This window comes from Botrytis fragariae, assembly GCF_013461495.1.
Source record: "Botrytis fragariae strain BVB16 chromosome Unknown tig00000101, whole genome shotgun sequence".
Lineage (NCBI taxonomy): Eukaryota > Fungi > Ascomycota > Leotiomycetes > Helotiales > Sclerotiniaceae > Botrytis > Botrytis fragariae.
The window spans coordinates 93,572-117,195 of NW_023500996.1; the positions used below are offsets into that span (position 1 = coordinate 93,572).

A 23,624-nucleotide genomic window follows, 5' to 3' on the forward strand; every position below is an offset into this window, starting at 1 on the left:
ATTAATGAAATTTAATTATAAAGCTGTTCTACATACTTATACATCGTATTTATGCTATTGATTTGTCAAATGTATCATTGTCAATTACTTTCAGCTCGGTTTTTGACGTGGCTATTCTGCGAGAGTATCCCGTTGCATGCCAAGAAGAATTTCAATACTGGATAATAATTTCCAAGGCTAGGCATCCAATTCTTCAGTGACATCGACTATTTCCATACGAGAAAAGTTGTGAACCTTACCCATTCTCGAGTCATTCCAAGAAACGTTTTTCCCCATAAATGATAGTTTTGATAGCTGCTTACTGCTCCTGGGACGGCAAGTACTCAAATTTCATCCATTTCTACTAATGGGCTGATTGATCATCTGAGCTACGAGTTGTGTCTTCGTGTGGAGGAAAAGATCATACAACTTTTTGGATGAAGCTCAAACTCATTTTAATGTATAAATTGAACTTTTCTGGAGTTGGACTCTTCTCATGACAAGTCTTTTCTTATTTCTCTGGTATATTCTACACACAAGAATCTGCCTGAACTGCGAAATCTCAAGAACTTTCTACCTCCATCGAAGGCACGAGAAAGAATCACGTCTAATCATATAAGACCCTCAAAATCACTCATCTAAGCTTATTATGCATCTCCCCTTCCTCTCCATCGTACTCCTCATTATTCATACCCAAATATCTCGCGCCGAAACTGCATGCACCGATTTTAGATTTCTCGTGTACATCGACTACACCCAATACCAATTCGGCTACCCCCCTTTCAGTGACAATTACGATGTAGCTACCTATATCCAAGACATCAATCGCCGCGACGCCGACAAGACTTTCCATTCTATTTCAGGCAGCATTCCTGGAAATGGAACCTTTCGTTTCTCGGGAACGTATTGCGAGCCGGCGAATGCAACTACTTTGTTAGTTGCTACGCATGGTTTGAACTCTGATAGAACGTAAGCTTGCTTTATTGCTTGTGAAAAAAGATTGTTAGTTGTGAGTATCCGTTGACTTGATTAGTTATTGGGATATACAATACCAACCCGAAAAATACAATTTCGCAAACTACGTAGTAGGGAAGGGATATTCGTTTCTTTCCTACGATCTTCTAGGGGCAGGTCGTTCTCAAGTGTACGTATACACGCTTTCCTTTCCTCAACTGATACCCCCATTACGAGGATTATTTAAACAATTAAACACCAACATCTCTTCATAGTAATAACATCATCACAGAATAAGCGGCTACACCCTCCAACTCCCGATGCACGTTGCCGTGCTCGAGAAAATCCTCACCCGAATCCGCGAAAACTCGCTTTTTCCAAAATCGGTCGAACATACTGTGCCCAAGAAAATTGTCCCTATCGGCTTTAATGTAGGTTCCAGCATTACAAATGCAGTTATAGCCAAGAATGCTTCTCTGGCCGACGCGGTAATCTTGACTGGAGTTGGCTACAAAGCCAGCGTTGCCAGCTCCATCGGCTCTCTTCTTTCGAGCTGGAATGGAAAGATTGCAAGTACGGTGGATAAGAAATGGGAGGATTCGGGATATGATTCGGGGTATTTGGATCAGGATGATAAGTTTGTGATTTGGAAATTGTAAGAAAGACGATTTTTCATAAATCTGTTCCCATTTTTGTGTGTTGGGAAAAATTGAGGGGGTCAAAATTGAGAAAATGCTCACGAGAATTTGATATAGGTTCTATCGGAAAGGATACTATGATACGAATCTTACAGATTCACATAGTACAGAACATCGATATCCACAAGCTATAATGGGAAGCGCGACGGCGCCCCTAGTCGATCTGAATGCGAGAGCTTTTAAAAGCCCGGTGTTAGTCATGGCGTATGTATTCTATCATGACATCGTTCCCTAAACCAATTTTACCATCTTTCGAGATTATACACTAACTCTCTTTAATCCAAAGCGGCGAATACGATTATATAAACTGCGGTGGCAACTGCCAAGGCATTCTGGGACCAACGGCTAGAGAAGCATTTCCTAACTCCAAAGGATTTCAGAGTCACGTTCAGCCAGGTGCAGCTCACAGTTTGAATTTAGCTGTAAGTTCCCCCCTTTCCTGTAACCTGATTGTGTAGTTGAACATCGTGGCTGTGAAAGTTCCAGTGAGCTAGATGTTGAGGATGTGTTAATTGATATTGACTAACATTTGCCTATTAACAGTATAATGCAACGGGCGGCTACCAGGTTATTGTAGATTTTCTGAAGAAGAATGGGCTCTAAGTGAGGGATTTTAATGAGTCTCTGGTCGTGAAGTCATTGCTAGCTACAGTATATGAAATATGCATCTTAAGTTGACAGAAAGATGTTACGCTTCGTACCCGAATTGAGAACTATCTCGCAGCATGTTGGGTATTGTCATTCGACGATTTTCTCGTCTCCAGCTTCCATGCATCCTTGTGAACGACGGTACGAACCGGAATGGGGGGTTAGTGACTCTGAGATGTTTCTATGGCGCTCGCACCCAATTCTTGAAAGTGATCGATGAAGGAATATGAAGTCTCTATCCGAACATCAGAGCAATAGCGCAAAAATTGACATGAGAGATAATCAATAGCAGTGTCCGTGTTTCACAAACCCATTTTGAGTTATCATCTCGAAGTTGTCGTTTCATGACCAAGTATGAAGAATGGTTGAAATGGCCTTGAAACCCCAACTGGTTGGATTCAAATGCAGAGCACCTTCAACATTGGTGTCGAGTTGAGTCTCCTGCATGTCTGCCAACACAAGCAAGCGCTGTAAACATATTTTCCCGGGGAAAAAAATGATTTCTGATTTGATACCAAAGACCAACATGAAGCCAAAAAGTATCAACCCATTAAGTAAAAAGGAGAATCCATGTCAACCATACTTCGTATCCGTTTCGGACCCCAAGCAATATCCCGTAATTCGCTGCGACCATTACCAAGGCTGAACTAACAATTTCAAAAACGTGTTCTCCCCATGCCTTGTATCACCTATTTCTTAATCCAAAGTACGAAGTACAAATAGGAACAATGTCTAAGGCCCACTGCAACTCCTATCTACTTCAAGCTTTCCACATGACCAATTGCCATAAGCCCAAAATTTTCCTACCTCTTAGTCGTATAGTGTGTTAGTCTTGACGTAGACAAACTACACGATTCTAGGGTTCATAAAGGATTGATAGAGTAAGATTTCTGACAATAAGCCACCAATACGTAGCATAGCCAATGAGACCGTTATCCCCACCTCCCTGAAGAAATAAGCGATAGGGCTGCCTTCCCCTTTTGTTTCAGATGCAAGTAATTATTCGATCCTCTCACCGATTGGTGCCACAAAGAGCAGTAAGACACAGTCGCACATGCTATCATTTGCGAAGACCCGACTGGCAGGTATTGTACCGGTTATTGTAGGCTGATTGTAAAGCGTGTTTATAGAAAAGGCTTATTCATGAACTCGTGGAGGTCCCGGTCTGCGAATGCTTGTTCGATGACTAGGGTTGCCACTCAGGGTAAGATCAATGTACCTACATATCTGACTCAATTACAAGCATCCATGTGTACTGGATGATCTCATCCCATCCCGATTTACCTCGATAGTGTAATTTACTTAAGTCAATCTATGTTCTTCGGTATTCAACCAATCTCCTGAAAGCGAGAAAGAAGTACCATGTTTAGTTTCGAGGATATGATACTAGGATAACAATCTTGTCAAAATCTCCTTCCATGGGGATGAGATCATCTTTGATGTCTATAAGGCTACATTCGGTGCACAAAGGTGGCGTGTCGAGTTGACGCACCTTTTTTACGTTTTTGTCATACCATCCTTGACTTATCCATTTACACATTGGGCAAGAACAAGGAGCCTCACTCCCCCACGCCTACACACAGCCTGACTCGACTTAGGAACCGCTGACAAGGTGTGTTGAATTGCGACAATGTTGGTATTGAAAAAAGACTGAGTTGGGTTGCACTCGCGTACTGAGGGTATGGCATGGAAAGTTTTGCGTAAGTTAGGGAAGAGAGCTGCCACCGAGAAGTATAAAAGGGAGAAAGATCCCAGAAGGATTCGTTCCTTGCCTTGTTCTGTATCAATTCTCGTGCGCTATAGTTTGGATCTAATTTCCACGTCTTCTCATTGATCTCGTACCTAGCCTGGTCAGTTGCAATCAGTGTCATCTATTAGCGATCTTTCAATCGATTCTTGCTTCAATCCACTCAGAAAATCTAACAATATACACTATATCAATATGGCTTCAGCCATGACTTCCACTATCCCAGCGGACAAACTTAACCTCGACTCAACACCTTCGCGAAGTCCAACACCCACACCACAAGATGTCGATGCCCTCGGCCAGATAGAGACACAATACGTGCTCCCACCTCTTTGCACCCTCTCTGAAGCCGAATACATAGGCGTCTTACGATCCATCGGTGCTACGCGCACAGACAACCCATCGCAGCCAGTTGAAATAGCTTCTGGTTCCCCTCTCTTCTCACATCGGCACTTGCCTAATGGCCTTTACAAAGATATTGTGCAAACACGCCAGAAGAGTCAACTGGCGTATTATCTCTCCAGTACTCTTTACAGTCTTGCATTAATCCTTCAACTCCTTTTTGGAGCTGTATTGACTGCTCTCGGATCTTCCTCTGCCGCAAAACATGGACTTGCGATAACCATATTAGCGGCTGCTAACACAGTCAACGCGGGCTTGATAGCTTTGTTGAATAACACGGGAATACCGGAAAGGTTTCTGAATGATTGGAATGAATTCGAGGATGTTGAGATGTTTGTAAGGGAATTGATTGAAACAGGTTTGGTGGACACAGATAAAACGAAAGAGCAAGTGGTGGCAGGTTGTTTTGTGAGATTTCAGACAGCGAAAATGACTGTTAGGAAGAACAAACCAGCGAGCTATAATGCGACGACGAAGGAAAGCCAGAAAGGGAGATAATCGTCGCATATATTAGTTGGAAAGATGATAATACTTTTGCTTAAGGGTTGCGTTTTTGGCCGAGGCAGTGGCCTAGTATTGGATGTCAATGGATATATGCTTTGAATGGTTGCATTTGGTAATGGCCTACTTAGAATAATCTAGAGCTTTTGTATGTTGCCTTGAAAGGGTTATGGTCAATTTCAATTGCTGGAATAATGTGTACAACTCAAGTCTTCCACTTCTTCTCATCCTGGTGTAACTCCCCTGACCTCCTGTACAACAGCTTGCTTCCTGCGACCATTAACCTGGACCATACATTCTTCGTTATAAACTCCAAATCTACAGTGCTTTTCTTTCGTATTTAATGCTGGGAGGAAATCAAAAAGATATGAAAGGATGTAAAAACAGAAAACGTAGGAAACGGCCCATTCGATAGCAGCACCCGCGTCCCAATTCTTTGCTATAAAGACATACCAGTATGCTAGACCGAGAAAGCCTTCCAGACCAATAAAAACGAGTTTCGTGTAGGCTGAAATCATCAAGTTTGCATGCGTGTCTCGATATTCTGATTAAAGTCAGATTATATAATTGAAATGGAAAGAAAGGAGACATACTACATCCCATACGATAGTGTTCCCAAGATTGGAAAAATGCACTAATAGCATATCCAGAAATGAATAACCCCACCATTGTGTTGTGTATGGTCCTATACCTGAAAACATCGAATATGCTCAGAAAGATCAAGCCCATGGATCCAACTACAGCCGACACAATGCTCAGATAAGCCACTACTCTCTCTGTACTATCTGTGTTCCTTGCGAGACGACCTTTATGACGAAGTGTGCGTTCTGCAATAAAACACCCTGCGAGCAAGAAAGTGGTCAGGACACAGCCTATTACAAATATTGGCTGCATTTCTTTGGTAGCTCCGATGTCCGATACGTATGGTACTGTATGGAATTGGGAATCCATTGATGGATAAGGTGGTCGGGCTGGTACAGTAGAGTTAAGATGATCATGAGGGGGAAAGACGATAAAGGCACCGAGCAGGGCATTGAGTGTAGTAAACCAGATGATAGCTGAGGCCGTTGGAATCATCTAGCTGTTGTCAGACATCAAGCGAAGAGCAGGTTCTGATAGGAAAACAAACCCAATATGAAAATACCTGCCACATCATGAACGAGAGGGGTACAATATTTAGAATTATCAATACTCTAAGCAGAAGCGCAAGAAGGTATTAATGAACTAAGAGAGAAATCATACCAATCGAGTTCACATAACCCCCAACAAAATCAAGTGTATGTGGGTCGGGTATCAATAATAGATAGTGATGATGAACCCTTTGAATGAGAAGATACTTTACTTACAGTATTTTGAGAAGAGAATGAACATTCAACATAGAAAGAGCGATGGATTCCACTTGGAAGACAATCTTGGAAGGCTCGAAATCGTAGCCCATTCGCTCTTGCCTTCACGGGCCAATAGACCGGCGAACACCAGCATGGAACTGATAACTACACAACGCACATAAACTTATATGGCAAAGACAGTTAAGATGAAAAATGTTTACAATTGGTAGATGACCAGCTCGCATCAAAATGACAAAAAGATCACTGGATGCCCGACGCCATCTTATGAGAAAAGCTGATGATTAATCAATTGGCGCTAGGACTTCAAGATCTCAGCCTTGTCAACCCCGAAATGTGCATCAAAGCCTTATGCTTCAATCTAAGCTTAATACCCGACAAACCGTCAGCAAAACAAAACGTTACAACTCTATGACTCTAAATATGCTACGCTAGGCTTGTCAATTACCGCCCCGATTCAATATGGCAGTTTCACCTCTCATTGTCCCATCTGCGGGCTCTGGCGAGAGAAGTGCAAGCAGATCAAAGCTCTCGAGCGCCGTCCCCAGTGGTAATGGGACTCCTTCTGATGGCCCAGCTGCAAGTGCCGGCACAACTTATGATTTAGCAGAGCAGATGAACGAGAATGAGAGATCTAAATATGTCAAAGGTATTTATTCCATGGCATTACATTGTTAGGTCGTAACATAGCTAACCAGCTAATGTCTTAGGCAAGAAACTCGGAGAGGGAACTTATGCCAACGTTTATCTGGGCCACTTAAGGACTGATCCCAAGGTTCTCGTCGCTATCAAGAAAATTAAAATACAAAAAGAATACACAGAGGGAATGGCACCCGATGCCATCCGCGAATTGAAGCACCTCCAAGAAATCTCCCACCCTAATGTAATATCTCTCCTCTCAGTCTTCTCTTCCAAAGACCAAAACCTGAACCTGGTCCTCGAATTTCTACCTCTCGGAGATCTCGAAATGTTGATCAAAGACGTTGATGGCGTACGGTACGGTGCGGCCGATATAAAAGCTTGGATGGGCATGCTCAGTCGAGCCATCTGGTTTTGTCACGAAAACTTCGTTCTACACCGCGATATCAAACCAAACAATTTGTTGATTGCCGCAGACGGAGAGGTCAAACTTGCAGATTTCGGTTTGGCGAGAAACTTCGCAGACCCCCAGCGAACTATGACATCGAATGTTATCACACGTTGGTATCGACCACCTGAGCTGTTGTTCGGCGCCAGGCACTATTCTGGCGCCGTGGATATCTGGTCAGTGGGACTTGTGTTTGCCGAAATGCTTTTAAGAATTCCATTTCTAGGTGGTGAAACTGAGGTTCATCAAGTTTCTCTCATTTGTCAAGCTATTGGCACACCAACTGAAGATAATTGGCCGGGAGTTACCAAATTACCAGAATACACAGTACCCGATCCAATAAACCCAGTAGTTCCACGAGAAAACTATTTGGGCATGTTTGGAACAGCTGGGCCCGAGGGAGTGGATTTGTTGATGAACATGTTGATACTGGATCCCAGTAAAAGGATCACGGCGAGGCAGGTATTAGAACATCCTTGGTGGGCATCAGATCCCAAACCTACAAAAAATCAAGATCTTCCAAAGAAGAGAGGTGGCGAGGAAAAAATGGGAGAGGATTTGAAGAGGAGACCAGGACTAGTAGATGATGATCGGACGAGTAAGGTAGCGAGGAAGTTGGATTTTTCTTCTATGAGGTAAAGATTTTGGGTCACCGAACATTATGCGGCGTATATTGTCATCTGGCGTCAAGGATGAGGCGTCAAGGGTGATTGGAAACAGGAAATCGCAGACAAGGAGGCAAGAAAGCCTTATTCGTGAAGCTTCTATCGAAAGATTAGACCTCAACAGAGAACAGACGTGCACCTCTCCCTCTCGCTGGTGGTACTGGTTCTGAGCACAAAGAAGTTGCATTTGAAGCTGCATTTGTTCTCCTTCCAGAACCAGCTACAAAAAGTACTGAATCTACTGGAAAAGCGCAAGAGTGGAAACTATATAGTCATCATAATAACAATGAAATTTATTCCATCATATTCATTGGTCTCAGAGAGACACATTCATTCATATCTCATAAGGTCTCTATGTACGCCGTGCTAATATTTTCTCCCCCCCCACTCTATATCTCACATAACTCCACATCCAATTCCATACATAGCCCTCTCAACGTCTTTCTTAACCGTATACCAATCAGCCCTCCTCTCCGCGAACTCGTAAACCTCCTCCGCTCTGAAGATACCCCCGAATCTATCACCATCCGCAATAACTGTCGCCATTTCCTTGGCGTGATTTGGACTGATCAAATAAATCTGACTCAATTCCCTTAATGCCTTGAAATACTGCAGTAGGTCTGCATTCCTTAGAGTCTTGATGTACACGAAGTAGATATTCATATCGGAGATGAGTTTGATGGCTCCGGAAGTGGAGATACGTTGACGCTTAAGGTGTTTGCAGACGGCAGTGAAGAGACGGAGTCCTACTTCTTGATTGAAGACGTCGAGCATTGTTTTGTCGGTACTTCCAGTAAGCATTTTAGTGTGGGATTCTACGAGAGCGACAACTTGCACGGCGGTATTAGTTGGCCCGATATCAATATCTGAGTTTGCACCAGTGGCATCGAATTCGGGTGGATTGTAGTCAGTGGGAAGCTGGGTGGTGCCGCAAATATATTCGACTTCGTCCATTAGGACATCAATACCTTTATTCAAACCGGCTGCGACTCTCTCATCCAGCATTTGTTCGAATTTTTTCTTGGCTTTAACGGCGGGATCAAGAAAATCATTCCGGTCAGCAAGTTTAGTCGTTGCAAGTTGCTGTTCGTAGAAGACATCGATCATCTGGGAGATCAAGTCTCCAACATTGACAAGCTCCAGGAATGTCATCAGAGGTACCACTACACCCTGTTGGTGCTCGCTAATCTCACGAGGGTTGTATTTGGAGAGATGATCCACGGCTTTATCAAACCCTGTTTTGACGTGCCTGGTTCCAAGGATTTGCAATAACACTACGAATATTGCCTCGCACTGTTCTCGGGCTTCTTCTCCAGTTTGACCTCCTAGTCGGACGAAAAGAGCTGCACGTTCAATACTCGCTTTTGCAGAATGCGTAAGGTCTAGAGCCACTTCAATACTGAAGAGTGATCGAATTCCTTCCAACCTAGAGGCCATCAAAGCTGCTTTGGCTGCAAGTTCATCTGTTGGTGCTTCGGTCGGTAGTGGAACCGATATTGCACCTGGTGGTAATGATGGAGTGGGTGATCGAGAAGATACTGCTGACTGACTCGCACTAAGTACCTGCAAGCTTGATCGACTCCCTGCCTGGGGCGCTATTACGGGCTTAGTCGCACCGAACGGAGACATTATAGGTAAAACGTTAACAGGCATCATAACAACTTTTTTGAACGAACTCATGAAGTCCTTCTTATCTGCAACGCGATTGACATTGCCCATAAAGAATGATTCTTTTGAAGCATCTTGAGCCGAGAGTTTCGTCTCCCATTCTCCTACTTCAGATTCGGCGTGTCTTTTAAAATGATCAAGTTCTTCTGACAGGTAGAGATCTACGTGAGGTTCAAACACTCGCGCTATAACAGCTTTAACTTTATCGAAAAAGTCTTTCCCTGAATTCCTGGTGGACCTGAGTGTAGATGCAAATTGCATACTTTGTTCAAAGATACCAGAAACCGCTTGAAGATAAGATGCAATGCTTCGTTCGTGGGATTCATCGAATAAAGGAGTAACGTATTCCATAAGAATATCCTCTGCTACTTTATCCAAAAAGATCTGTAAAACATCCTGCCCTGGAGGAAAGACCCTGTCGATTATATCTGCTTGTTCATTCACTTTCTTGGACAGCTTTTCCAGAAACGCCCGTGACGGCTCAAGCGCTATACATTCAGAAGCTGCTTGGTTGATACAATCCATTGAGTTACCGAGAAAATCGCGGTCGGAGAATACTGGGTGTTTCTGAACGAATAATTCTATACCAGCATGCCCCCCATTTAGTACACCCAACACATGAGCATACCGACGCATTCTACCGTCAATATCCCACACCTCGTAACCCTGCTCAAATTCTCGCAGCACTGCGGTCTCGAATATGCCTGTCATAGTAATTAACCTTTCCTCTCGTTGTCTCCACCCTTGAGCCCAATCACTCCGCGAAAACACCTGGAGATGGGCTAGCATTTGTGCCTGTTGTTCTGGTGTTCTGTAAACTCGAAATAAAACTGGATCAACATGACTCCTAGATCTAGCCAAATCGTAGTAGAAAGGTCCTAGTGCTGCATATATTTTCCCGTATTCATGCCTCGCAGACCCACGTATTGATCTAGCTTCCGCAAATACGTTCAACAAAGCTTCCGGATCTTGCATAGGCGTTCGAGTTCGTGGTGGGGGCGGTAGACTCATATGACCTTGCGCTGATATTGACAACGTCTCAAATCCATCCGGAAGGCCTCTAATATTCTTCGAAGCAAATTCTGCTGATCTCCGCTGCTGTCGTAACTCTTCCTCTCCCGCATCGAATAACGTCGTGCTAGTTTTCCTCATTCCAGCAACATTCCCATTTCCTCCCCCAGCTCCACCAACACCGACACCAATCCCAATTCTCTTAGAATCCTCTTCTGCCCTCACTCGCACCATTTCTCGCTTTTTTCTCAGTATTTCTTCGAATCTTTTCCTAGCTTCTCCTTCGTTCCAGACACCCATGGATTTCAGTCTCGAAACCCATCGCGAATCCTCATATACCATTTCTTGCATTCGTTTCGATGTGCGCGCAAAGCTCATAAGATCTGGAATCGGTAGGTAGTCGAGAATTGTAGATATTATTTCAGCAGGCAGAACAGCTTTGCTGCCATTGCTGCCGACCATTTCAGTAGCTCTCAAAGAACTTAGAATGCTGTTTCGATTGTTACCCCCAACTGGGGCGCGCCGAAAATTCGACATCGTGGATTGAGTTCGCGTGATATCGCGAGTGTGGGACAATTGTTCATGGAATTAAGGGCGTTAGTGAACGTATTCGCATCTTCCAATTATGGTGGTATCTTGACGTCTTCACCGTTGCTGCTCAAGGTTGTGGCTGAAAGCTGGCCGACACATTGTAATCTGGAGATGTCGCTAGACTGGGAGTTGTGGCTTGGCTAGATTACCCCTACCACTAAGGTGTATATCTAAATTCATTCATTACTATACGCCCCGTTCTACTTCTGACTAAACAGAAATTACTGTTGTTTATAAATTCATTCCGTGCTTACAAGTATATCTACCTAAGGTAATTGGCCGATCAGCTTCACTATTTCACTAGCAGTTTCCCCCCCCCGCGGGGAACCTCAATAGACATCACATATAAAGATGCATACCGAATCTTCTGATCATATACTTTCCTTTTATCCTTTTCTAGTTCTCTTGAGAAGAGATGTCAAGTAGATTCGTCTCATATTCGAGGTGTGCTGTAGTGGTGTGGGAATATCTAGAATGGTGAAGAAGGGAATGTCGTTGATAGTAGATGAGGGGTATCAGTTTAGTGGACAACCCCTTTTCAAAGAGCTCTCAACTTTACTCCTTTAACCTGGAGAATTGCAAGAAGTCTAATAGTTATATACGATTTTCAAGTAAAAGCATCTCTATTATATATTTATGGATTAAATTGCCGGTCCCAAGTTAGTCGCTCTTCGTCAATGAAATGCCAAACACGAGAAAGAGCGATAGAAATGATCGCAAAATTTTCTTTCACAACGAGCACCTAGAAAGGCCCCAGGCCTTCATATCCATATCCAAACCATCTCGCAACTCATCTCAATTCCACATCCTGCGGTCTGTTAATTTGCAAAGTCGATTTGGGTGAACTACCTAAACCCATAGCAGCCATTCCATCTCTTGCATCCTGTTCGGTCTCGCCCTCTTGCCTCACTATTTCTAATTTCTACTTACAGCAAATTGTGAATAAATCACTCACGAACTCTACATGAGCCGTTTTGAAGATAAGACAGAAGCGCAGACCCGCGGACCAGGGAATAAATGTGCCGCGAGGTCCACGGACAGTCTCATCACCAGTGGAGAGCTTGAGCCAGCGAGGTGATCTGAATTCGAGAGAGTCGGAACGCCATATCGATGATCTAGTGTTCATTGTAGAGCCGCTGACCTAGGTAATTATTCCTGGTGCGAAGGAAAAGTCTTGAATCTTCTGTGGCTGCGAAAGTCCTCGCTACGTGAACAACAGGTGTATAGAGACGTATGGTCTGGAACTAAAAGAGTTGCTCCATCATCACAGCTTGCCAAGACTTAATGCAGAAATAAGCACCATGAATACCAGACAGCAAGTCAGAATCGAAAAGTATGTCGAATAATCTCCTGACATGTGGGCATCCATAACTTGAGAGATATTGACAATGATCCCGTCTTACCATTCCGAATGAATAGCGAGATACATGATTGCATGTGCAAGTGTGTTAGCCGTGGTGCCAAAGCCTGAAATAGTGAAATCGAACAAGTACCTGCGATAACACTTCCATGAATATCTTATGATCGGCCGTGAAAATCATGTTTTGCCCCGGCGAAACAAGATTCAACAAAAAACCCCGACTTCTTATAGTAAAAATTTCGGTTGCTGTGCTCCCGCTTAAGGATGGTATGCTTAACCCCATCAAATATCGATCGATGAATGATACGAGAGATAATTTGATGACTAGACAGGCAAGGATACTAAGTCATATGGAATTGGCTAGGCTCGCAGGCCCTAGAATAATGAGAAGAGGGGATCTCTGTGCTAAATGATAGTTGCGCGGAATGTGAGATGAATACCAAAGGAAAAGCGAAAAGCACAGTATTCAAGTTGCTGATGTTAGTGTCATCTTGTTATACGTATAGTGACACTGCTTGTCGAATTTCTTTAGTCACATATCTAAGAATTATTTATCTAGTATTGGTTCTGTTGTTTGTAATCTACTGCTCCTCTTGCTATTTTCATCCATCACAAGACAACTTTAGGAAAAGAACAGAGGGAAGGAGGAAGAGCAAGAACAATAAAGAGACCGATTTCTGTTTTGTGTTTTGTGTTTTGTGTTTTGGATGAGGCATCTTCCCGGCATCTTCCAAAACAGTGTGTGCAGCAACGCAAACCAGAATGAAACACAGAATAAGATCCTCCATTCAACTAGCCAACTCACCGTCTAACGATTCAGAAGAGCGGCCTGCCCTATAAAGACTGACCATCATAAAGTAGAGCCCTTTATCAAATGATCTGAACTAGAACGTTATGGATTTCTTTTCTATCTTCACAGTGTGCTCTGGAAGAATCGATAAACTGCTTCCCCTGAGGGCCCTCTTATATTGTATCATCAGGAAAGGTCCCGTTTTTTCTACCCTACTCCTTTGCACTTCTCACTTCCATCAAATAGAATATCATAACATCATTGTTGCATAATCCTTTGTACGTTGATATGTTATAACTACTTATAACATTCTGTGATTCAATTCACATCAGCTCATTCTCGATCCATTCCAGCTGCGTTTTCTGCATCGCTTCTGATGTTTTGAAAGAGTATCTTCACATGCTACGAAAACATCCGGCGGAAAACGAAGAGGAATGCTTTAGTATCTAAATGGAGCACTTGTGTGTTTCATTTATCAAGCCTGCACTTATCACCAAATGGACGTACGAAGCTCGAGATTGAAGCAATCAAACACCAATATTCACTATACAGATAAACAAGCTATGTCTGCAGACGGTTATATTTTAGGATCAATATAGAAATAACGTTTCTTTCTCAGGGTCACCCGAAAGCTCGATCTTTCGGGTCACCATACCAAAGAGCTGCTACCCCAATGACGCGGGTACAATTCCAAGGTTTGTAGGCCATAAACGGCCAAGTAGTCAGCAGGAATACAATAAGTGCAATTATGGAGATGCCGAACTGCCATAGAATTTATTTTGGCCTTCGTGTCATCTGGGAGGTCTTGAAAAGCATAGACTGTCTCGAAGATGATTGCCCATATTGTATAATATAAGAAGAGCAATAAAGCGCCGAAAATTATCACTTCATATCCTTGATTAGAGAAAGGAAGTGTTAGTTGCAGTGGATCGATGCCCGTCGCTGCAAATTCATGGATACTCCCCATCCGAAGGTTACGCCGAGGAAACCGGGAGTATATGCCATGAACCTTTTGGTAAATGGGTGTACTCCCGAAAGAATGGTTAAGGCTATACCATGAGCCATGAGTGATGGAACAAAGCTTTGCATCAAGAATACCCAAGCAAACCACAGGAGTCCCATGAACAAGCAAGCACCCGTTACGGAGAGCCTGCCGCTGATCATGGGCCTTTGTTTGCATCTTTCGTCCAGCTTATCGAGTTCTCGATCGGCGATATCATTTCATGCGCATGCCCATGAACAAAGTAAGAAGGTGCCGCACAATAAAAGCAATTTAGTTTTTGCGAAATCTAGCAATGATGATCGAGCATTCTGTACGCAATCATCTACACGCCGCTCATATGTACCATACCATCTCTTGCCCTACGTATTTGGATCAGAACTGAGATGAAGAACGAGATTAATGCGGAACGGTCTGTGGAGATCGGCTCACAGAGTGCACGTTCCGAAGTATAGATTAAGGTTGAACTTTGACAGTGGGCATATGCAAAATTTGCATTGTTACTTACTTTCTGAAGGCAAAGCCGGGCACGATGCGTACTGCTGGAAAAAGCTCTCATGGCCTGCATTTCACATGTAGTAGCATTTGGTGTAGTAATTTTGCAAGTTCTGGAGTCTTGTCGGGAGATAATGGCTGGTGTAGTGAATCTGATTATGTGTTTGAAAACCGTAAATATTATACTTTGGAAATTCGTGATGGTATTTGTCTGCACTTTCTGAAAGCGTCTCAGTCAACAATGTTTCTTCCAACAAATCACTGTTTGCAAACATACCATAATTCCATAATTACCCAAAGCTTGCAGGAACGAATAGGTCGGTAAATCTTCGGCTAGCTAATTAGATGTCAATCAATACGTACATACAACCGTGTCACCTTCGCTAGGGAAGCCTGTCTGTCAACTTTACTCCTGCAGACTTTAGCGCTTACATCGTAAAGTCAAGCCAATCTTCGACCTAGTCATAAGCATACCAAATAAGTTTAACTAATTAACGATAATTCTTTACCCATTTTGTCATTCCGCGCTTAATAAATCGTTGTGGATCGGCAAATAAACTATATAATTAGTGGAATTAACAAAGTGAATCATTATTATTCTCATGTTTGTATTGCATTGCTGACATTCCCGTTTTTCCGAGCAAAGATCAAGTATAGGCTCATTCTTAGTTACTAGTATCCCGAAATACCCCAGGTTGACATGGTCAAGGTCCAACTACATCACTTTTCCAATGCTGAGTAGCGTCAAATATCAAAAAGAGTCCCTTGTCCAGTCAGCTACGATGAAGTTTAAATAACATATCCGGTGAAGTTTTAAGTCCCCGTGGTGAGAGGATGAGGCGAAACTAGTCCTGATCCGTAGAGCTTCAATTACGTAGATTCTTTCCTAGCTAGCCATTAGATAATAGTCTGAATGCCCTCATGTTCTGAACCTTGTGTTTTCCATCGGTTCTTGTAAAGAAATGTAATCTCAATGGTAAGAAATACCTCTCAGAATTTTCACATCCAAGATTCGTCCAATCATCTTCAAAATTCCTTGATGTTTTCAAGTCTGATAGAATAAGAGTGAGTCTAGTTCCATGTCTTCCAGCCCCAACCATGTCCGTGAGCCGCCTTGAGGTGAGATTCGTGTTGGATATTCCGAGGCTTATGGTACAGAATTTGCAATGAGACGAAGTATGTGGTTGTGAATGAGAGTGCATATCAATTTCTTACTTATCACCTCGTGTTGCTCTGGGTAATTACAGTTCTTGTCACCCAACTACACACAAGATATTTTCTGAATTCTGAATTCTGCAAAAATTCATTGTATTCTCCTGATATAGGACTACATTTGGATATAAAAATCATTCAATTTTGAAGAAAAAAACTGTATGTAGTTGGGTGATGGGAACTGTAGCAGTATGCCTTGCATCATCAATCCAGGTTACTTCTGAGTTCTAATCCATACTCTGTGGATCATATCTTTCTCACCTTGGACTTTCGAAAGCTATAACGACATACTGCGCAGTGAACGTTACGGTCTGCATTGCAATCACATAAAAGCTCTTCATCTGATTCTGACTGCAGATATCCTCAAGTTAACCTGTACGGCGCAGTCGTGTTTGTTGGTAATGGCTTACATGAGACACAGTCTGGTGTATTGTGGATCAGAAGAACATGAATCAGGCATGAAGCACAGTTAGCTCGCTGCAGCTTACGAAATTATAGAGAATCCCCTATCCTCTTACTTTCTGCAGCTCTATTGCTGTCAGTGTTTGTACTAATATACGGTAGTGTAATAGTGGCATATATGAAGCCTTTAATACAATATCTCGTATATGTAAAAAGGGATTATATTACTCCTACTGATATTCAATATTACTTCTATATTGAATATTTTTAGTGATATATAAATCGATATAACCTACATGAATAATTTCGAAAATATTGATACGCACCACCATACGGACCAATATACGAAATACGAGCAATACTAGTAAGAAAACTGATTGCTGTAATTAGATCGGGTTTTGAGCACAACAAGTTGGTTTTCGAGGCAATTGGTAACTTTATCCAATCCAGTCCACAGCTGAAATCTGCTTATATCACAATCTACTGTACCCCGTCCTGTACATTTTTTCATTCAGAGACTCCAAAAACTCATCATCATTAAACTTATCTCAGTTGTCAATTAACAAAATGGCCGTTGCCGATCTTATCAAGCAGATCAACGAAGTGGTTGAAAACCCTCCTGCTCCTGATGCTGTCAGTGAAGCAGAACGAGTAACTCTTTTGGCCAGTCTCGAAAAGCTCAGAAATGTAGTCGAGGCACCGATTGATTTCACAACTCGGGTTATCTTTGGTGTAAGCCTCACACACATTAACTATTGACATTCCGCTCATTATTCTAGGCACATGAACAAGTTGGTCTTCGAATTGGGATCGAAAGTGGCATCTTCAATACCATGGCAGCTATTGGTACAGGCGAGTTAACAGCCTCTGAGGTTGCCCAGAGGACGGGAGCCGCGCCGCTGCTGGTAAGCAGAGTCATGAAGCTTTTGGCTGCTATGGGTCTCTTCAAAGAAGTTGCAGAAGACAAATATGCAAATGGACCATTTGCACCGGCTTTCGCTGATGCTTCACCACTGCCAAACGCTGTACTTCACATGTGAGTGATCATTAGTACGACCGTATTCCCATGCAAAAGCTGACTCTATGCTGGATAGTGTCACAGCCAATGAAGTTCTCATGAAGATTCCAGAATACCTGAAGAAAACCAAGTACCAAAATCCAGAGAACACCAACGATGGGCCATTTCAATATGCCATGAATACAAAACTTCAGTACTACGACTGGTTGAAGACAGAGCCCGAGCAAGCTGTCGCTTTCAATACTGCCATGATATTGCAACGTATGGATCGCGGTGAGCCTTGGTACGATTACTACCCTGTCGCATCCAAAATCGAGACAGCTGTTGATGAGAAAGCTCCTCTTATGGTTGACGTTGGTGGAAACATAGGAATTAATCTCAACGATTTCCATGCCAAGTTTCCAGAACTTCCCGGTCGTCTCGTACTTGAGGATCTTCCTGAGGTCATCTCCAGTATCCAAGAGCTGGATCCTACTATCGAACGCGTCGTTCATAGTTTCCTCGAGCCACAGCCCGAGACTGCTAAGGGTGCTAAGTTTTACTTCCTCGGCACCATTCTTCATGATTGGCCAGATGCAGAATGCAGGACAATTTTGTCGCACATTCGTAATGCCATGAGCAAAGATTCCATTCTACTCTTGAGTGAGAATGCCGTTCCTGATACCAACGCTGGTTTATACCAAGTCAAACTCGACTTTCTTATGATGAGCTTGTTTGCTGCGACTGACCGTACAATCAAGCAGTTCAGAGCTCTCCTGGAAAGTGAAGGTTTCAATTTGGTGAAGATTTGGAGGCCCAAAGTGGCCAGACCTGGAAGTGGGTTCTTGTTTGAGGCTATCTTGAAACAAGATTAGAAACACCTTTGTATCGGTATCTCATAAATACTCGCGAGTCGCTAACAATCACAGCCGCGATCTTCAAACTTCTCCTCTAGCTATTAAAGACCAATTATACGTGTTGCCTCATAGTATTAATACCTCATCAATGTAGGATTGTCACTCCGAATCCACGTAATTGATCTCATTCAAACATACCAAATCCCATATCAACCGATATTTGTGAACAATATTTGTAAAGAATGACTGACATCTTGTATTGTCATTGGTCCGATTAAAAGTATATCAATTGAGGGCCGTCACATCATACGCAAAACCTCAAGCCCTCTAATTCAGCATTTCCTCTTCTTTACCGAATATAAACTGCTGTCTTGTGTCATCAAAAGCTTATCATAAATCTCAGCGGACAATTCGCTATTAAGATCGTTTGATTTCGTGCAGACTTTGGTCCACATATCAATATCTCGCTCAATAGTAGGCAATTGGAGCACTCCTTCGGCCCGTTATCCGTCAGCAGTCTCCATTAAAATGTGAGCATATTAGTGGCGCAGAAGTGTCGTGCCGTTCCGTGCCATGACAGCTTGCGATCTAGATGTCGAAGGGTTTCCCACCCCGGATTAGACGATTAGTTCTGTTAAACAATGTGATACTAGTCTATTGATGTTTGTTTATCTTCAAGTAACGTTGCCTAGCTCTTCCCAATCGACTTAAATAGACGGGCATACAACCTGGCAGTAACATGTTAGTTAGTCAACAACAATATTGACTAAATTAATATAAGTAAAAGAACTCGAAATTTTGAATCTCAGCTTGCCCAATTGCATAACACTGCGGGGAGAACATGAATATTATGGAATCACCCTCAACCAGGTTGATAGAAAATTCAGCGTTCGGTCCCGATCTTGCATACCAAAAAGGGCCCCTACAAGATTTCTCACGCACAGGTATGCCAAACTACATATAAGACAGTATGCAGCAATTTTCGCTATTCAACCAAGAAACATAAAAATACAACGACATTCGACGGACATTGATATACAATGCGAACAGGCATCGCACCACTGTTAAGCCATCACATCTGAATCATGTCACGTTGTTCAAGCATACAGATTGATTGATTCAATGAATGCTACTTTTCTTAGGGTGAGCCATGTACTACGCCTCTTGTCTGAACTTTCTACAAGCCGATTTGATAGATGCTCGTATTGTTAATCACCAGTTCTGGCTTGTAAGCGGGAATTTCGTATGCACATCACTATATAGCTACACCACTGCTTATACCTCTTACCCTCACAGGCAAAAGTCCATTCCGCCTCAAAAAATCCTTCGAAATATATCTTGCGTCTAGCAGAGAACCAGAGCTGCATCTATTTGCATGCTTCTATATCAAAACATGCCAGATGATCTTCCTCACAAACATTTCCATTACTCAAAGAACCCCCAACACCACCCACCACCCACCACCCTCTCCAACAAACCATCAAGCTTCTAATAAATCCCCCCATCAATCCATCCCACTCTTCTCACCGCAGCAGGATAAAGCTACAAACTCCATTACCTCGCGACACTCGTCGCCCACCAAATCCAATCCAATCCAATATCCACGTGTGTGTGTGTGAAGATCAAGAGTCAAGACCATCGTCCCGTATATCTACATCCACAACAACCCCCATAATCACTATACTACTAAATGATCTCCCAATAAACGAATAGCAATAACAACAACACAATAAAAGAAAAGAACACGAAATAGAAATTGTTATTAAGATCCAAAGAAAATATATATGCATGTATGTAGTTATCTATTATTACCAGCTCACTAAAGCCTCAAATACTATCTCAATCATCTTCAACCATCTACATAAAAGAGCAGACCACTTTTAATCCAACAACAATTTCTCACATGTATCTCACATGAAGAAATAATAACACTCACAAATTGAGCTTTCCTTACCCTTTCTATACCAAGACGTGGCTTTCGTAACAACACATATACATCACGCCGACTTTCCCAATCCATCAATTCCACTGCATGAGAAAACCTTCGGATTAACAAACTTCATCAATAACAAAATCTCACTACTTTACTTCAGATTTCCCTCCGCCTCCCCTTTTTGATCACCCTTTTCTCATCCCTATCTCCATTCCAATCATGCCACTGCTCCCAGTTTCCATATTTAGTCCGCATATGTACTGTACAAACCCAAGTAACTTGACCCAAAACCCAAACAAAAAAAAACAAAACGGTTATTAAGTAAGCCATATTGCTTTCCCTTCTTGAGCCTACCTTCCTCCTCTCCATTGCCTCGCGTAGGAGGATGAAATATCATAAGATCATCCCGGTTTTCAAATACCGTATCAACATGGAAAGAAAAAAAAAAGAAGAAGAGAAAGAACCTTGTTGCATAATCCCATATCCCGATCACCGAAAGCTCCGAACCGATTCCCCAGAGCCCACCGAAATTATATAAATATTGATACAACTCTATTTTTAGATCTCCTCATGAAATCTAGGGGCTCTACCCGGACTCGTACTGACTGCTCCGTGAGATGAGAATGGTCTAGGCGGCGCCAACTCGTCATTAAAGTTGTCTCTTGCCTCCTGAAAGTCATCATCATCATCGTCGCCACTTGTAATGTCTTCTCTGCCCTTTGCTTTGTCACTAAATTCGCTAAGGCTACTCACATCATCTCCTGGTCTTACTTTACTTCTGCCTACTCTTTCAAACTCTTCTGGTTGTTGAGTAGGAGCAACAGTGGGATTGGTTCCGGGGACAAGAGCGGTGGCATTTGCAACGTCCCTTATACTTTGTCGACTAAGAGATGTCGTACTATTATTAACACTTGCACCTGTGTAGGTATGACCACCCACAAATCCTTTCTCATCTTTAATAGCATTAGATTCTGATAAAGATTTTGAGTGACGACCAGATATCCTTCCCATTTTCGACTTAAGCCAATTCTTCACCTTGGAACCACTCTCAGAAGTTGGTGATGGGGCATTGGATGAAACCTGTTGACTTGTGTGTGGATCATCTGTAGCTCCAGATACATGAGTACTATTCCCATCTATAGAAGTACGAATAGGTACTGGAGCTGGAGCCGTAGTGGGACGTTCAGATTCGCCAGGTACGCTGGTGGGTGAGGTTTTTGAAACTGGAGCACCTGGTTCGGATTTGGTGGTTGATTTACGACGTTCCTTTAGAGCGGCCTTCTCATCAGCTTTGCGCTCTTTCTCTTCGTCTTTTTCTTGTTCTATATAATATATGAGTTTATGTAAATTCACCGATTTTTTAATCAAGAACAACTTACGCTTCAATTTCTTGGTGATTTCTTTCTCCTCTTTCTCTCTCATCTTAATCTCTTGCGATTTTCTCTTTCGAGTCTCTTCCTCAAGTTTCAATTCAGCCTCTCGAAACCTCTTAGCTTCTGCCTTTGTGTTGATTTCCTCCAATTGTGGCTGGATTATTTTAGCGGCAGCAGCATCAATCACACTTTGATCGACAAATTTTCCACCACCAATATCGACTTTGCCAAAATTCTCCATTCTAGCTTTACTCTGGGCTTGAGCAGCTTCATGTGCTTTCAGCTCCCATTCGTTGAGTAGAGATGGAGCAACTTTGCCAGTATTTTTAAATACTTGTTTATCCATCTCGTGAATATCCTTATTAACATTGCGCTTAGCTGCAGCATGTAAAGCATCGCGATCTCGTTGTCGCTTTTCTTCGTCTACTTTAGAGATATTGCTTGAGAATAAATTCATCTGAGCTCGGATTTTGTCAGACTGATGGCGATCCTCATCATAACTGGAAGCCCGACGTCTTGTCCGACCACGCTTAGATAACTTTGAAGATATACTTGGAGTAGCTCCATAATAATCTCGATATTCACGATTTCGAATATCCTCGGTTGTCATTCTCGCCACCGACTCATTGGTGAGCTGCTGTGCTCTTGCTTGGAGATTATCAAAACGCATCGGTGTAGGTTCATCATCGCTATCTATAGAAAGTCTTCGCTGGCCGTGTGCTGCAGCCGCACCAGATTGCGCATTGGAAGTAGCAGCACTTTGTTTCTGCTGTTGGTTGTACATTTTTTTTGCCATGGCAATTGCTGAGGCTTTAAGGACATCTTCACGATTTTGGTCTTTGGGCAGCTCCTGTTCAAATTGGTCGACAGGTGGCTGAGACGTATACATTTCTCGCGGCATTGTTGTGAATGGTACTGATCCAACACTCTTTTCGAAGGTATTGGGTTTTAGAACAGTGTTGGATCTATGAACAGCGACTGCAGCTTTCATGGCATTACTGGGTGTATTTGTTTGACCAGTATTGGTAGCTTTTCCAGCACCGATTTGAGATTTGTGAACAGACTTTGCAGCTCTCAAAGCATTACTGGCAGCATTGGCTTCGTCAGGATAGGTTTCGGGTCTTTGAGTCTTCACTGGTGTCGAATTTGCACGTTTCCTGCTGCTAGCCATAGCACCAGTCGCGGCCAAAAGGGAACCCTGTCTTCCAACAGCAGTGTGCCCATAATCCAATTGCGGTGATAATGTGTTCCCCTTCTTCATAGCTTGAGTGGCGGCAGTATTTCCCCATGCGGTAGGCTCCGGTTGCCACAATTCGACACCTTTATTGGCTTTATGAGCCAACAAAGCTGCTTTTGCGCCATGCGCACTTGCTTCTGGCTGCCACATGGGCTTCATTTTGTAATCCTTAGCTAACATCGCAGCAGCAGACGCCGCAGCGGACGGATCTGGTTTCCAATGTTCGAAAGTCTTTTGGTTCTGCCAACCCAAAGATGCTGCTGCTCCAGCTGCCGACTGACTCTTGTTCAATCCGGTGGAGGGGTAACTTGGTAAATCTCGGGGCTTCGCGTATTTGAGGGATGCTGCTGCACCTATTCGGAAAGACTGTTAGCGATGCGGTCATATTGTACAAAGTGAAATCAAATAATTACCTGCAGACGACAATTTATTGTCGCTGTCCAGAAATTCATAACCCGTCTTGGGCGTTTGATTATTTTGATTTGTCACGTAAAGAGCTGCTGTGGCAGCTTGATCCTCTAATTTGTTGGAGCTTGTTCGAGTTGGGTGCGATTTGCTTTCAACTGATATTCCATTGGTTTCAATGCCTGTAGCTGTAGCACAGATTAGTATACATGCAGATGAGGAATCAAAGACTGCTTAGACGCACCATGATTATTACTAGTCGGCAT

At 42.9% G+C, this 23,624-nt stretch overlaps 8 protein-coding genes across 8 annotated transcripts; 4 read left to right on the forward strand and 4 right to left on the reverse strand.

Annotated features, from left to right (window-relative positions):
- Positions 1 to 628: 628 nt before the first annotated feature.
- Bfra_008652 (uncharacterized protein) lies at positions 629 to 2,234 on the forward strand (the record flags this gene model as incomplete). Its single annotated transcript, XM_037339010.1, has 6 exons — positions 629 to 948; positions 1,013 to 1,123; positions 1,226 to 1,588; positions 1,689 to 1,835; positions 1,918 to 2,053; positions 2,175 to 2,234. 6 exons carry the CDS (start codon positions 629 to 631, stop codon positions 2,232 to 2,234), a joined length of 1,137 nt encoding a protein of 378 aa, XP_037190576.1.
- Positions 2,235 to 4,221: 1,987 nt separating this feature from the next.
- Bfra_008653 (putative c6 transcription protein) lies at positions 4,222 to 4,926 on the forward strand (the record flags this gene model as incomplete). The annotated part of the gene is made up of 1 exon (XM_037339011.1): positions 4,222 to 4,926. One exon carries the CDS (start codon positions 4,222 to 4,224, stop codon positions 4,924 to 4,926), a length of 705 nt encoding a protein of 234 aa, XP_037190577.1.
- Positions 4,927 to 5,153: 227 nt separating this feature from the next.
- Positions 5,154 to 6,082, reverse strand: Bfra_008654 (putative fk506 suppressor sfk1 protein; the record flags this gene model as incomplete). Its single annotated transcript, XM_037339012.1, has 3 exons — positions 5,154 to 5,473; positions 5,523 to 6,006; positions 6,059 to 6,082. The coding sequence occupies 3 exons, from the start codon at positions 6,080 to 6,082 to the stop codon at positions 5,154 to 5,156; spliced, it is 828 nt and encodes a 275-aa protein (XP_037190578.1).
- Positions 6,083 to 6,737: 655 nt separating this feature from the next.
- Bfra_008655oa (putative serine threonine-protein kinase protein) lies at positions 6,738 to 8,001 on the forward strand (the record flags this gene model as incomplete). Its single annotated transcript, XM_037339013.1, has 2 exons — positions 6,738 to 6,924; positions 6,986 to 8,001. The coding sequence occupies 2 exons, from the start codon at positions 6,738 to 6,740 to the stop codon at positions 7,999 to 8,001; spliced, it is 1,203 nt and encodes a 400-aa protein (XP_037190579.1).
- A 422-nt stretch (positions 8,002 to 8,423) lies between these two features.
- Positions 8,424 to 11,243, reverse strand: Bfra_008656 (putative f-box protein pof6 protein; the record flags this gene model as incomplete). Its single annotated transcript, XM_037339014.1, has 1 exon — positions 8,424 to 11,243. The coding sequence occupies one exon, from the start codon at positions 11,241 to 11,243 to the stop codon at positions 8,424 to 8,426; it is 2,820 nt and encodes a 939-aa protein (XP_037190580.1).
- An 844-nt stretch (positions 11,244 to 12,087) lies between these two features.
- Bfra_008657 (putative cytochrome p450 monooxygenase protein) lies at positions 12,088 to 12,423 on the reverse strand (the record flags this gene model as incomplete). Its single annotated transcript, XM_037339015.1, has 2 exons — positions 12,088 to 12,219; positions 12,253 to 12,423. 2 exons carry the CDS (start codon positions 12,421 to 12,423, stop codon positions 12,088 to 12,090), a joined length of 303 nt encoding a protein of 100 aa, XP_037190581.1.
- A 4,700-nt stretch (positions 12,424 to 17,123) lies between these two features.
- Positions 17,124 to 18,428, forward strand: Bfra_008658 (putative o-methyltransferase protein; the record flags this gene model as incomplete). Its single annotated transcript, XM_037339016.1, has 3 exons — positions 17,124 to 17,288; positions 17,336 to 17,592; positions 17,651 to 18,428. The coding sequence occupies 3 exons, from the start codon at positions 17,124 to 17,126 to the stop codon at positions 18,426 to 18,428; spliced, it is 1,200 nt and encodes a 399-aa protein (XP_037190582.1).
- Positions 18,429 to 20,901: 2,473 nt separating this feature from the next.
- Positions 20,902 to 23,624, reverse strand: Bfra_008659 (putative eisosome protein 1 protein; the record flags this gene model as incomplete). The annotated part of the gene is made up of 4 exons (XM_037339017.1): positions 20,902 to 21,665; positions 21,723 to 23,306; positions 23,367 to 23,546; positions 23,603 to 23,624. 4 exons carry the CDS (start codon positions 23,622 to 23,624, stop codon positions 20,902 to 20,904), a joined length of 2,550 nt encoding a protein of 849 aa, XP_037190583.1.